This window comes from Oncorhynchus tshawytscha, linkage group LG10 (assembly GCF_018296145.1).
Source record: "Oncorhynchus tshawytscha isolate Ot180627B linkage group LG10, Otsh_v2.0, whole genome shotgun sequence".
In the NCBI taxonomy this organism is placed as follows: Eukaryota; Metazoa; Chordata; class Actinopteri; order Salmoniformes; family Salmonidae; genus Oncorhynchus; species Oncorhynchus tshawytscha.
In genome coordinates, this window is record NC_056438.1 from 80792737 (window position 1) to 80807736 (window position 15000).

At 44.5% G+C, this 15000-nt stretch overlaps 1 protein-coding gene across 1 annotated transcript in view; it reads right to left on the bottom strand.

The window, feature by feature from the left end:
- Positions 1 to 15000, bottom strand: part of LOC112222543 (receptor-type tyrosine-protein phosphatase mu-like) — a 441501-nt gene that overhangs the window by 260870 nt on the left and 165631 nt on the right. Inside the window, exons 9-10 of the mRNA XM_042329181.1 lie at positions 14858 to 14967; positions 2819 to 3020 (exon numbers count right to left, since the gene is read on the bottom strand). Coding sequence (XP_042185115.1) covers positions 2819 to 3020; positions 14858 to 14967 — 312 coding nt within the window. The remainder of the gene's footprint in view (positions 1 to 2818; positions 3021 to 14857; positions 14968 to 15000) is intronic.

Here is a 15000-nt window from a genome sequence, read left to right on the forward strand (position 1 = left end):
CTATGTCCCAACATTAGAAACATTCCCCTATGTCCCAACATTAGAAACATTCCCCTATGTCCCAACATTAGAAACATTCCCCTATGTCCCAACATTAGAAACATTCCCCTATGTCCCAACATTGGAAACATTCCCCTATGTCCCAACATTAGAAACATTCCCTATGTCCCAACATTAAAAACATTCCCCTATGTCCCAACATTAGAAACATTCCCCTATGTCCAACATTAGAAACATTCCCCTATGTCCCAACATTAGAAACATTCCCCTATGTCCCAACATTAGAAACATTCCCCTATGTCCCAACATTAGAAACATTCCCCTATGTCCCAACATTAGAAACATTCCCCTATGTCCCAACATTAGAAACATTCCCCTATGTCCCAACATTAGAAACATTCCCCTATGTCCAACATTGGAAACATTCCCCTATGTCCCAACATTAGAAATATTCCCCTATGTCCCAACATTAGAAACATTCCCCTATGTCCCAACATTAGAAACATTCCCCTATGTCCCAACATTAGAAACATTCCCCTATGTCCCAACATTAGAAACATTCCCCTATGTCCCAACATTAGAAACATTCCCCTATGTCCAACATTGGAAACATTCCCCTATGTCCCAACATTAGAAACATTCCCCTATGTCCCAACATTAGAAACATTCCCCTATGTCCAACATTAGAAACATCCCCCTATGCCCACCGAGGGATTGGTGTGGAACATTTGCAAAAGCTATAAGCACTATGGTGCAACATGTTATACTTGATTAAAATGCCAGAAGGCAAGGTGAAGGTACTAACATATTGCCTATACCTAATCAATCCTTTAAGAGCAACACTAGAACCAAGAGGATAGGGGTCTAGTGTTAGTGTCTAGGCTAGAGGATAGGGGTCTAGTGTTAGTGTCTAGGCTAGAGGATAGGGGTCTAGTGTTAGTGTCTAGGCTAGAGGATAGGGGTCTAGTTTTAGTGTCTAGGCTAGAGGATAGAGGGTCTAGTGTTAGTGTCTAGGCTAGAGGATAGGGGTCTAGTGTTAGTGTCTAGGCTAGAGGATAGAGGGTCTAGTGTTAGTGTCTAGGCTAGAGGATAGGGGTCTAGTGTTAGTGTCTAGGCTAGAGGATAGGGGTCTTGTGTTAGTGTCTAGGCTAGAGGATAGAGGGTCTAGTGTTAGTGTCTAGGCTAGAGGATAGAGGTCTAGTTTTAGTGTCTAGGCTAGAGGATAGGGGTCTAGTTTTAGTGTCTAGGCTAAAGGATAGAGGTCTAGTTTTAGTGTCTAGGCTAGAGGATAGGGGTCTAGTTTTAGTGTCTAGGCTAGAGGATAGGGGTCTAGTGTTAGTGTCTAGGCTAGAGGATAGAGGGTCTAGTGTTAGTGTCTGGGCTAGAGGATAGGGGTCTAGTGTTAGTGTCTAGGCTAGAGGATAGGGGTCTAGTTTTAGTGTCTAGGCTAAAGGATAGAGGTCTAGTTTTAGTGTCTAGGCTAGAGGATAGGGGTCTAGTGTTAGTGTCTTGGCTAGAGGATAGGGGTCTAGTGTTAGTGTCTAGGCTAGAGGATAGAGGGTCTAGTGTTAGTGTCTGGGCTAGCGGATAGAGGGTCTAGTGTTAGTGTCTAGGCTAGAGGATAGGGGTCTAGTTTTAGTGTCTAGGCTAAAGGATAGAGGTCTAGTTTTAGTGTCTAGGCTAGAGGATAGGGGTCTAGTTTTAGTGTCTAGGCTAAAGGATAGAGGTCTAGTTTTAGTGTCTAGGCTAGAGGATAGGGGTCTAGTTTTAGTGTCTAGGCTAGAGGATAGGGGTCTAGTGTTAGTGTCTAGGCTAGAGGATAGAGGGTCTAGTGTTAGTGTCTGGGCTAGAGGATAGGGGTCTAGTGTTAGTGTCTAGGCTAGAGGATAGGGGTCTAGTTTTAGTGTCTAGGCTAGAGGATAGGGGTCTAGTTTTAGTGTCTAGGCTAGAGGATAAGGGGTCTAGTGTTAGTGTCTAGGCTAGAGGATAGGGGTCTAGTGTTAGTGTCTAGGCTAAAGGATAGAGGTCTAGTTTTAGTGTCTAGGCTAGAGGATAGGGGTCTAGTTTTAGTGTCTAGGCTAAAGGATAGAGGTCTAGTTTTAGTGTCTAGGCTAGAGGATAGGGGTCTAGTGTTAGTGTCTTGGCTAGAGGATAGGGGTCTAGTGTTAGTGTCTAGGCTAGAGGATAGAGGGTCTAGTGTTAGTGTCTGGGCTAGCGGATAGAGGGTCTAGTGTTAGTGTCTAGGCTAGAGGATAGGGGTCTAGTTTTAGTGTCTAGGCTAAAGGATAGAGGTCTAGTTTTAGTGTCTAGGCTAGAGGATAGGGGTCTAGTTTTAGTGTCTAGGCTAGAGGATAGGGGTCTAGTGTTAGTGTCTAGGCTAGAGGATAGGGGTCTAGTGTTAGTGTCTAGGCTAGAGGATAGGGGTCTTGTGTTAGTGTCTAGGCTAGAGGATAGGGGTCTAGTGTTAGTGTCTAGGCTAGAGGATAGAGGATAGGGGTGTAGTGTTAGTGACCAGGGATACATTTTAGACTGGTGAACAGTGTGATGACTGGGGGGCCATAGCCCTTGGATGGGTACTAGTGACTAGGAGGTAGGAGTTAGGGGCTAGGGACTGACCTGATATCTTGGTGGTGAACTGTGTGATGACTGGGGGGCCATAGCCCTTGGATCTGTACTAGTGACTAGGAGGTAGGAGTTAGGGGCTAGGGCTAGGGACTGACCTGATATCTTGGTGGTGAACTGTGTGATGACTGGGGGGCCATAGCCCTTGGATGGGTACTAGTGACTAGGAGGTAGGAGTTAGGGGCTAGGGACTGACCTGATATCTTGGTGGTGAACTGTGTGATGACTGGGGGGCCATAGCCCTTGGCGGTGGAGGCTCTGAGAGTGAAGGAGTAGGTAGATCCTGGGTAGAGACCCAGAAAGATGTGGCTGCTCTCATTGACGTGGTTCAGGACTTTCCCACTCTGGTTGGATAGATCCAGCTCAGGATCAAAGGAGCTCACTGCCTTGAAGGAGATCTGAAAACAGAGAGAGAGAGAGAGAGAGACACAGACAGACAGACAGACAGACAGACAGACAGACAGACAGACAGACAGACAGACAGACAGACAGACAGACAGACAGACAGACAGACAGACAGACAGACAGACAGACAGACAGACAGACAGACAGACAGACAGACAGACAGACAGACAGACAGACAGACAGACAGACAGACAGACAGACAGACAGACAGACAGACAGACAGGGAGACATGATTATAACATGTAATTAAGCCTAGCAGGGCATAATGTGTTCCTCTCACGATAGTAACCTGCTAGTACAGGAAAATATGATCAACACAAGCGATCCTGCCAAGTGATTCATGTCTCCTGCACAGTGCAGATGGGTGGCCAGTGTTAGGGCCATTGTGGATGCAGGTTTTTTGCTCCAACCAAAACCGTTTAACCATGTTTTTGGGCTGTACCTGCCAGAAATCACAGACGGAAAGTTATAGATCCTGCTGAAGAGTTGTGATTGTTTATCTAGTATCATCACCCAACATGTTAACTCTCTGTAGTCTAGTTGTTTATCTAGTATCATCACTGTTAACTCTCTGTAGTCTAGTTGTTTATCTAGTATCATCACTGTTAACTCTCTGTAGTCTAGTTGTTTATCTAGTATCATCACCCAACATGTTAACTCTCTGTAGTCTAGTTGTTTATCTAGTATCATCACTGTTAACTCTCTGTAGTCTAGTTGTTTATCTAGTATCATCACTGTTAACTCTCTGTAGTCTAGTTGTTTATCTAGTATCATCACTGTTAACTCTCTGTAGTCTCGTTGTATCAGAATAATAAAACCAGTTTAATTTATTCCTCCTCCATTAATGTCCCCATAAGCACCACAACTCTGGAGGGAGAAGCATTAAGGTGTGTGTTCGTCTTCTTAATATCCAGTTTAAATATCTATAAAGCCCCACTTTAAGACAACCCTCCTGCTTCCTCATAATAGAAAGCGTCCATTATAATTCCAATTAAAAAACACAAAAGAACAGTTTGGAGTGCTGCATAATTTGTGTCCATCAAGTTTCTGAAATGCTTGGAGGCCTTTTTCTCATTTTGTCTTTGTCTGTGTGTGGAATGAGTCTGGCGTGTGTGTGTGTGTGTGTGTGTGTCATTTGGTCTTTGTCTGGTGGAATGAGTCTGCTGTGATGCCAAATCCTTTATCATAACATTTCAGAGAGAGAGCGAGAGAGAGCGAGAGAGAGCGAGAGAGAGAGAGAGAGAGAACGAGAGAGAGAGAGAGAGACAGAGAGAGAGAGAGTGTGAAATGACTTGTCTACATTGGCACTCAAACAGGTTTTTACAATTAAAATGAGACTGACGTGACGTGACGACGGGAGGGAAACTAAAAGCTGATTAATTGTGCAGATCTTTTAATATTTCCTAGCTGGTAACCGTACATGATGCTGGACACAATGTTTCTATTTTAAACAAGTCAAGTATACAGAATGACAACTACTCATTTTGTTATTCAATATACATGGCCATACTATAGTCTACTACATGTACACCATAGACATTCAGGATAAGATTTCACAAAATGTAAGTCCAGTGTAATTACACAGTTTTAGGTCCCTGCGTCAAAAGGGGGAAGAACAGGTTAAGGACAGACAGCCAGCCAGCCTGCCAGCCAGCCAACCAGCCAGCCAACCAGCCAGCCAACCAGCCAGCCAGCCAACCAGCCAGCCACAGACAGACAGACATGCAAGCAGACAGAACAAGCAAGCCAGAGACAGACAGACAGAGAGAGACAAATTGATAAACTGAGAGTAGAGGAGGCTGCTGAGGGTAGGACGGCTCATAATAATGGTTGGAACGGAATGGAATGGCATCAAATGCAGAAACCATGTGTTCAATGTATTTGATACCATTCCAGCCATTACCAGGAGCCCATCCTCCCCAATTAAGGTTCCACCAACCTCCTGAGACACAGAGGCAGACAGACAGACAGAGAGAGAGAGAGAGAGAGAGGGGCAGACAGAGAGGGAACTGATTCTGTCTGGTCTAGGAAGCTGACCATTTAAATTTGTAAACATTTTTACTAGGCAAGTCAGTTAAGAACAAATTCTTATTTTCAATGACGGCCTAGGAACAGTGGGTTAACTGCCTGTTCAGGGGCAGAACGACAGATTTGTACCTTGTCAGCTCAGGGATTCGAACTTGCAACCTTTCGGTTAATTGTCAAACACTCTAACCACTAGGCTACCCTGCCGCCCCAATGTCTCAAATAGAACCATATCCCCTATATACTGTAGTGCACTACATTTAACCAAAACTAGATTGACCCGGTGAAAAGTAGTGCACTATATAGGGAATAGGGCCCCATAGGAATCTGGTCTAAAGTAGTGCACTATATAGGGAATAGGGTGCCATTTGAGACGAAAACAGCGATCACAGTGCCTGGTCCGAGGAAAGAGGGAGCGGAGCTGAAATCTGTGTTTGATCAGAGTTTGTCAGAAGGGATCTCACTTTGAGCTCTTTGATTGTGTCAAATCAAAGACAGGCTGTAAGGAATCAACTTCTCCTGACAAAATACATAGAGGTCAGAGAACTAGGCTGGAAAGGTGTGAGACGAACACACAACCACACACACACACACACACACACACACACACACAAACAACCACATGCAACCACACACACACACACACACACAAAAACAACCACACGCAACCACACACACACACACACACACACACACACACACACACACACACACACACACACAACCACACGCAACCACACACCACACACACACACACACACATCTCACACAACACATGCACTTGAACGCACGCACACACACAACCACACGCAACCACACACACACACACGCAACCACACACACACACGCATGTTCCTTTGTCCATATCTGTCTCACAGTAGCAGTAGAAGACACTCAGGTCATATACATAATGTTAATATTTGTATCATATTGACTATTTCAGAATGTATTTGGAAAGCTTTGGACTCCTCTATACATGAGGGGTTGGGGACTGTATCACGCTGCCTCACTGTAACAGCTACCTGCTACTTGCTACCTGTTACCTTCTACCTGCTACATGCTACCTGCTACCAGCTACATGCAACCTGCTACCCGCTACCTGCTACCAGCTACATGCTACCTGCTACATGTTACCTGCTACCAGCTACATGCAACCTGCTACATGCTACCTTCTACCAGCTATATGCTACCTGCTACCTGCTACCTGCAACGTGCTACATGCTACATGCTACCAGCTACATGCAACCTGCTACATGCTACATACTACCAGCTACATGCAACCTGCTACATGCTACCTTCTACCTGCTACCAGCTATATGCTACCTGCTACATGCTACCTGCAACTCGCTACCTGCTACCTTCTACCTGCTACATGCTACCAGCTACATGCAACCTGCTACATGCTACCTGCTACATACTACCTGCTACCAGCTACATGCAACCAGCTACATGCAACCTGCTACCTGCTACCAGCTACATTCTACCTGCTACATGCTACCTGCTACCCACAGTCAGAGATATGATGACTTCTGGTGTGTGTGAGTCCACCTGTAGTATTCAGCATGATATTGTATTTCCTGTAGTATTCAGCATGTGTCTCAAGTGGCACACTGATACCTTTATAGTGAACGGTTTGTCTTTTACCAGGGCACGTAAGGAATAGTGTGACATTTGGGACAGCATCAATCTTTGCTCTGCATACGGGAAACAGTTTTGTCTGTCAGTGAATATTACCAGGAAACAGTTCTGTAAATGTGAATAAAGTTGTTCAATTACAAGCCAATTTGGTTTAGCCACAGAAAAGCTGTAGCTAGCTACAGACCAAATGGAAAATACAACATTGCAACATTGTCAGATATTACACGTTTCTAATTTTGTCAGAAAATAATATTCATTGTTAACGCGAACTTAGCTTGCTGGCTCGCTAGCTATCATTACGTGTATGATCTGTGTAGTGATATTATTTGTATCTCTGCACTGCCATCTGCATCGCTAGTTATAGCCTAATGTTAGCTAGCAAGCTAACATTGCATTTAGTTGGTTAGTTTCAGCTACCTGCAGATTGCTACCTCAGCTTTTCATACATGGTGACTAGCTATGACAATTGGAGTGTACTGTAGCTATGGGTTGGGATTATGGTTCATTGTTTAGCTAGCTAGCTACGTAAAATAGTCTCCCTACTTCCGTTACCTGCTGCACTGCTGCTTGGCTTCCACCTGGAGATTTGTTCACCGTCTGTCCAAGTCTGTCTCCACCTGTCTAGTATAGGGACCCCCACCATACTCCCCCCTCTCCCGAGCTTTTGCTCACCTCCAGCACACACACACTGTTGGGGCTAGTAACTCTGAACTTGCAATGGCTAGCCCCAAATCATTCTATTTTTTTCTCGTGCATTTTTAACTATTTTGCTACTTGCCTCATGACTCCTGCATTCTTTGTGAATTATGAACTTTCTTGTTTACCCAATCGTGGGACAGACTGTTTGTTCCCACACTCAGGACTCTGACTCTCTATTGGTTACACAGACTCTTGTCCTCCCATCCTATTTTAACCACCTCTCGCCGGCTTTGTATTCTTGTTACCTGATGAAATTGCTGTACAATATGATCTTGTTGCGATCTAATGCACATTCAAATGTCATACATCAACACTGCAGAGCTCTCCCTGTCCTCTGCCGTGCCCTGTTTGTATTACTGCTGATGATATCTGGAAATGTGCATGTACACCCTGGCCCACTGTTGCTAGCCACAATTCTCACTCGTGCTCTGATATCTGTTTCAATGATTTCTGCTCTCGTAAAAGCCTGGGTTTTCTGCACGTTAACACTAGAAGCTTATAACCTAAAATGGATAAATTGAAAGTGTGGGTTCACAGCTCCAATCCAGATGTGTTGGTCATTACTGAGACGTGGTTAAGAAAGAGTGTTTTGAATACTGATGTTAACCTTTCTGGTTCTAACCTTTTTCGGCAAGACAGATCTTCCAAAGGTGGTAGAGTGGCAATCTTTACCGAGGATCACCTTCAGTGCTCGGTTGTATCCACAAAGTCTGTCCACAAACAATTTGATTCAATGGTTTTAAGCATTACACTTTCGAATGTCTCTTCGTTGACTGTTGCTGGGTGCTATCGTCCTCCATCAGCACTGGCCTGTACCCTACTTGCCCTAAGCTCTCTCCTGGCCCCTTACACTAAGTCTGAATTTGTCCTGCTAGGTGACCTAAACTGGGACATACTTAACCCACCTGACCAAGTCCTAAAGCACTGGGACTCCCTAAGTTTGTCCTTTATTTAAAGGGGGAGATCAAGCTGATCCTAATTGTTATAGGCCTATTTCTATTTTGCCCTGTTTATCAACCGTGTTGGAAAAACGTGTCAATAATCAACTGACTGGCTTTCTATAGTATTCTCTCTGGTATGCAATCTGGTTTCCGCTCAGATTATGGATGTGTCACTGCAACCTTAAAGGTCCTCAGTGATTTCACTATTGCCCTAGATTCTAAGCAATGTTGTGCTGCTATTTTTATTGACTTGGCCAAAGCTTTTGATACGGTAGACCATTCCATTCTTGTGGGACGGCTAAGGAGTATTGGTGTCTCTGAGGGGTCTTTGGCCTGGTTTGCTAACTACCTCTCTCAAAGAGTGCAGTGTCTTAAGTCAGGACATCTGCTGTCTCAGCCAATGCCTGTCACCAAGGTAGTACCCCAAGGCTCAATCCTAGGCCCCATGCACTTCTCAATTTACATCAACAACATAGCTCAGGCAGTAGGAAGCTCTCTCATCCATTTATATGTAGATGATACAGTCTTATACTCAGCTGGCCCCTCCCCGGATTTTGTGTTAAATGCTCAACAACAAAGCTTTCTTAGTGTCCAACAAGCTTTCTCTACCCTTAACCTTGTTCTGAACACCTCCAAATCAAAGTCATGTGGTTTGGTAAGAAGAATTCCCCTCTCCCCTACAGGTGTGATTACTACCTCTGAGGGTTTAGAGCTTGAGGTAGTCACCTCAATCAAGTACTTGGGAGTATGGCTAGACGGTACACTGTCCTTCTCACAGCCCATATCAAAGCTGCAGGTTAAAGTTAAATTTATACTGGGTTTCCTCTTTCGTAATCACTCCTCTTTCACCCGAGCTGCCAAAATAACCCTGATTCAGATGACATGCTAGATTATGGAGACGTAATCTATAGATCGGCACGTAAGGGTGCTCTCGAGGGGCTAGATGTTCTTTACCATTCGGCCATCAGATTTGCCACCAATGCTCCTTATAGGACACATCACTGCACTCTCTGTAAGAACAAAGGTCATGTTGTCATCTGGTGGGCATTCTAGTTTCTTTATTTCTATGTTTTCTGTTTCTATGTTTCTAGCTAGGTGAACATGTCTAGACGGTAGTGACCCATCCACTTAGCTAGGTGAACATGTCTAGACAGTAGTGACCCATCCACTTAGCTAGGTGAACATGTCTAGACGGTAGTGACCCATCCACTTAGCTAGGTGAACATGTCTAGACGGTAGTGACCCATCCACTTAGCTAGGTGAACATGTCTAGACAGTAGTGACCCATCCACTTAGCTAGGTGAACATGTCCCATCCAGAGCTAGGTGAACATGTCTAGACAGTGACCCATCCACTTAGCTAGGTGAACATGTCTAGACAGTAGTGACCCATCCACTTAGCTAGGTGAACATGTCTAGACAGTAGTGACCCATCCACTTAGCTAGGTGAACATGTCTAGACGGTAGTGACCCATCCACTTAGCTAGGTGAACATGTCTAGACGGTAGTGACCCATCCACTTAGCTAGGTGAACATGTCTAGACGGTAGTGACCCATCCACTTAGCTAGGTGAACATGTCTAGACGGTAGTGACCCATCCACTTAGCTAGGTGAACATGTCTAGACGGTAGTGACCCATCCACTTAGCTAGGTGAACATGTGACCCCATCCACTTAGCTAGGTGAACATGTCTAGACAGTAGTGACCCATCCACTTAGCTAGGTGAACATGTCTAGACAGTAGTGACCCATCCACTTAGCTAGGTGAACATGTCTAGACGGTAGTGACCCATCCACTTAGCTAGGTGAACATGTCTAGACGGTAGTGACCCATCCACTTAGCTAGGTGAACATGTCTAGACGGTAGTGACCCATCCACTTAGCTAGGTGAACATGTCTAGACGGTAGTGACCCATCCACTTAGCTAGGTGAACATGTCTAGACGGTAGTGACCCATCCACTTAGCTAGGTGAACATGTCTAGACGGTAGTGACCCATCCACTTAGCTAGGTGAACATGTCTAGACGGTAGTGACCCATCCACTTAGCTAGGTGAACATGTCTAGACAGTAGTGACCCATCCACTTAGCTAGGTGAACATGTCTAGACAGTAGGACCCATAGTGACCCATCCACTTAGCTAGGTGAACATGTCTAGACAGTAGTGACCCATCCACTTAGCTAGGTGAACATGTCTAGACGGTAGTGACCCATCCACTTAGCTAGGTGAACATGTCTAGACAGTAGTGACCCATCCACTTAGCTAGGTGAACATGTCTAGACGGTAGTGACCCATCCACTTAGCTAGGTGAACATGTCTAGACAGTAGTGACCCATCCACTTAGCTAGGTGAACATGTCTAGACGGTAGTGACCCATCCACTTAGCTAGGTGAACATGTCTAGACAGTAGTGACCCATCCACTTAGCTAGGTGAACATGTCTAGACAGTAGTGACCCATCCACTTAGCTAGGTGAACATGTCTAGACAGTAGTGACCCATCCACTTAGCTAGGTGAACATGTCTAGACAGTAGTGACCCATCCACTTAGCTAGGTGAACATGTCTAGACAGTAGTGACCCATCCACTTAGCTAGGTGAACATGTCTAGACAGTAGTGACCCATCCACTTAGCTAGGTGAACATGTCTAGACGGTAGTGACCCATCCACTTAGCTAGGTGAACATGTCTAGACGGTAGTGACCCATCCACTTAGCTAGGTGAACATGTCTAGACGGTAGTGACCCATCCACTTAGCTAGGTGAACATGTCTAGACAGTAGTGACCCATCCACTTAGCTAGGTGAACATGTCTAGACGGTAGTGACCCATCCACTTAGCTAGGTGAACATGTCTAGACATGTGACCCATCCACTTAGCTAGGTGAACATGTCTAGACGGTGACCCATCCACTTAGCTAGGTGAACATGTCTAGACGGTAGTGACCCATCCACTTAGCTAGGTGAACATGTCTAGACGGTAGTGACCCATCCACTTAGCTAGGTGAACATGTCTAGACAGTAGTGACCCATCCACTTAGCTAGGTGAACATGTCTAGACAGTAGTGACCCATCCACTTAGCTAGGTGAACATGTCTAGCTAGGGTGAACATGTCATGACCCATCCACTTAGCTAGGTGAACATGTCTAGACAGTAGTGACCCATCCACTTAGCTAGGTGAACATGTCTAGACGGTAGTGACCCATCCACTTAGCTAGGTGAACATGTCTAGACAGTAGTGACCCATCCACTTAGCTAGGTGAACATGTCTAGACAGTAGTGACCCATCCACTTAGCTAGGTGAACATGTCTAGACAGTAGTGACCCATCCACTTAGCTAGGTGAACATGTCTAGACAGTAGTGACCCATCCACTTAGCTAGGTGAACATGTCTAGACAGTAGTGACCCATCCACTTAGCTAGGTGAACATGTCTAGACAGTAGTGACCCATCCACTTAGCTAGGTGAACATGTCTAGACAGTAGTGACCCATCCACTTAGCTAGGTGAACATGTCTAGACAGTAGTGACCCATCCACTTAGCTAGGTGAACATGTCTAGAGACATCCACTTAGCTAGGTGAACATGTCTAGACATCCCATCCACTAGCTAGGTGAACATGTCTAGACAGTAGTGACCCATCCACTTAGCTAGGTGAACATGTCTAGACGGTAGTGACCCATCCACTTAGCTAGGTGAACATGTCTAGACAGTAGTGACCCATCCACTTAGCTAGGTGAACATGTCTAGACAGTAGTGACCCATCCACTTAGCTAGGTGAACATGTCTAGACAGTAGTGACCCATCCACTTAGCTAGGTGAACATGTCTAGACAGTAGTGACCCATCCACTTAGCTAGGTGAACATGTCTAGACAGTAGTGACCCATCCACTTAGCTAGGTGAACATGTCTAGACAGTAGTGACCCATCCACTTAGCTAGGTGAACATGTCTAGACAGTAGTGACCCATCCACTTAGCTAGGTGAACATGTCTAGACCCATCCACAGGTGAACATGTCCCATCCACTTAGCTAGGTGAACATGTCTAGACAGTAGTGACCCATCCACTTAGCTAGGTGAACATGTCTAGACAGTAGTGACCCATCCACTTAGCTAGGTGAACATGAACCCATGTCATGTCTAGACAGTAGTGACCCATCCACTTAGCTAGGTGAACATGTCTAGACAGTAGTGACCCATCCACTTAGCTAGGTGAACATGTCTAGACAGTAGTGACCCATCCACTTAGCTAGGTGAACATGTCTAGACAGTAGTGACCCATCCACTTAGCTAGGTGAACATGTCTAGACAGTGACCCATCCACTTAGCTGGTGAACATGTCCAGACAGTAGTGACCATCCACTTAGCTAGGTGAACATGTCTAGATGGTAGTGACCCATCCACTTAGCTAGGTGAACATGTCTAGACAGTAGTGACCCATCCACTTAGCTAGGTGAACATGTCTAGACAGTAGTGACCCATCCACTTAGCTAGGTGAACATGTCTAGACAGTAGTGACCCATCCACTTAGCTAGGTGAACATGTCTAGACAGTAGTGACCCATCCACTTAGCTAGGTGAACATGTCTAGACAGTAGTGACCCATCCACTTAGCTAGGTGAACATGTCTAGACAGTAGTGACCCATCCACTTAGCTAGGTGAACATGTCTAGACAGTAGTGACCCATCCACTTAGCTAGGTGAACATGTCTAGACAGTAGTGACCCATCCACTTAGCTAGGTGAACATGTCTAGACAGTAGTGACCCATCCACTTAGCTAGGTGAACATGTCTAGACAGTAGTGACCCATCCACTTAGCTAGGTGAACATGTCTAGACAGTAGTGACCCATCCACTTAGCTAGGTGAACATGTCTAGACAGTAGTGACCCATCCACTTAGCTAGGTGAACATGTCTAGACAGTAGTGACCCATCCACTTAGCTAGGTGAACATGTCTAGACAGTAGTGACCCATCCACTTAGCTAGGTGAACATGTCTAGACAGTAGTGACCCATCCACTTAGCTAGGTGAACATGTCTAGACAGTAGTGACCCATCCACTTAGCTAGGTGAACATGTCTAGACAGTAGTGACCCATCCACTTAGCTAGGTGTGTCTGGGGTTGACTACGGTCATCTATTGTTTTTCATGAACATGTCTAGACAGTAGTGACCCATCCACTTAGCTAGATGTGGCTGGGGGGGGTTATAGCATTTCTTTCACCTGACCCATAAATGTAGACAAGTGTGTCTGGATAAGAATCATCTAATAATTTAAAAAAATGTATTTGTATCTGGACACTTTCAAAGTCAGATGAGAATATAGGCCAAGGACTAGATAAAGTGTATTTTTACTTATTCTAGGCTTCTACTTTCACCACTTTTAGTCTTGAAATCTTTGGTTGTTTACTACACTACCTTACTCACTCTTTTTAGCACATGGCCTCACATGTGAATCCTTAAAGAGATGGGTGGAGCTAAGGCTTAAGAGGGTTTGAACGATGCTGAATAGGTGTTATAATATATATACTGTATATATAGACAGTACCAATCAAAAGTTTGGATACACCTAGTCATTCAAGGGATTTTCTTTATTTTTAACTATTGTCTACATTATAGAATAATAGTGAAGACATCAAAACTATGAAATAACAATATAATATGGAATCATGTAGTAACCATAAAAGTGTTAAACAAAATCCAAATATAATTTATATTTTACATTTATCAAGGTAGCCACCCTCTGCCTTGATGACAGCTTTGCACACTCTTGGTATTCTCTCAACCAGCTTCATGAGGTAGTCACCTGGAATGTGTTTCAATTAACAGGTGTGCCTTGTCAAAAGTTAATTTGTGGAATGTACTGTGCTTGAGCCAATCAGTTGTGTTGTGACATGGTACATGGTGGTACACAGAAGATAGGCCTATTTAGCTAAAAGCTTGCTTTAATATAATTTTAAAGAAAAGCTTGAAAAGGTCGTTTGGGAGGTTTGAATCCTAAGTAACCTGCCCACACATTGCTTTAAATGCAATAGACCAACATGCAGTAGCTTCTGTTGTAGGTCAAAGCTGTGTGCTGTAAAACCTTGGTAGAGCATGGGTGGGGTAGGCATTGTGGCGCTCATGTGAATTTCATTTCTTTTTCAGCTTCAGACCAATGCCTAATTCTCCTCTATTTTGTATTTTTTTTTTTTTTTTTTTTTTTGGGGGGGGTAAGGTAGAAAACATACCTAATATTCAACATTAAATATAGTTCAGGGGCTTGGTTAGCTGGCATGGGTATAAACAACCATTACATGGGCACATAGCCTGTAGTTTAGTAGCCTGGAAATGTACATGGTCTGCGATGTGTGATATTTTCAGATTTGTTTCGTCCATTTGAGGTTGTTCAACAGGAATAAGGAGGTGTATTGCTTCAGTGGTTCTCTAAAATGATTCAGGAGAGACAGAAATGGACAAAAAAAAAGACTGTTTGATAATTGACTAAATTCAATCAATCGATCATTCATTCAATCAATCAATAAATTCACAAATTACCTCGTACTGAGTGATGATTCCGTAGGTCTGGGCTGGTTCTCTCCATTTCAGGATCATCTTCTCTTCATAAGCACTGCCCTGGATGGAGTCCAGAGGGATAGCTCCAGGTACTGAGGGGGACAGGAACATACAATGCATAAGAG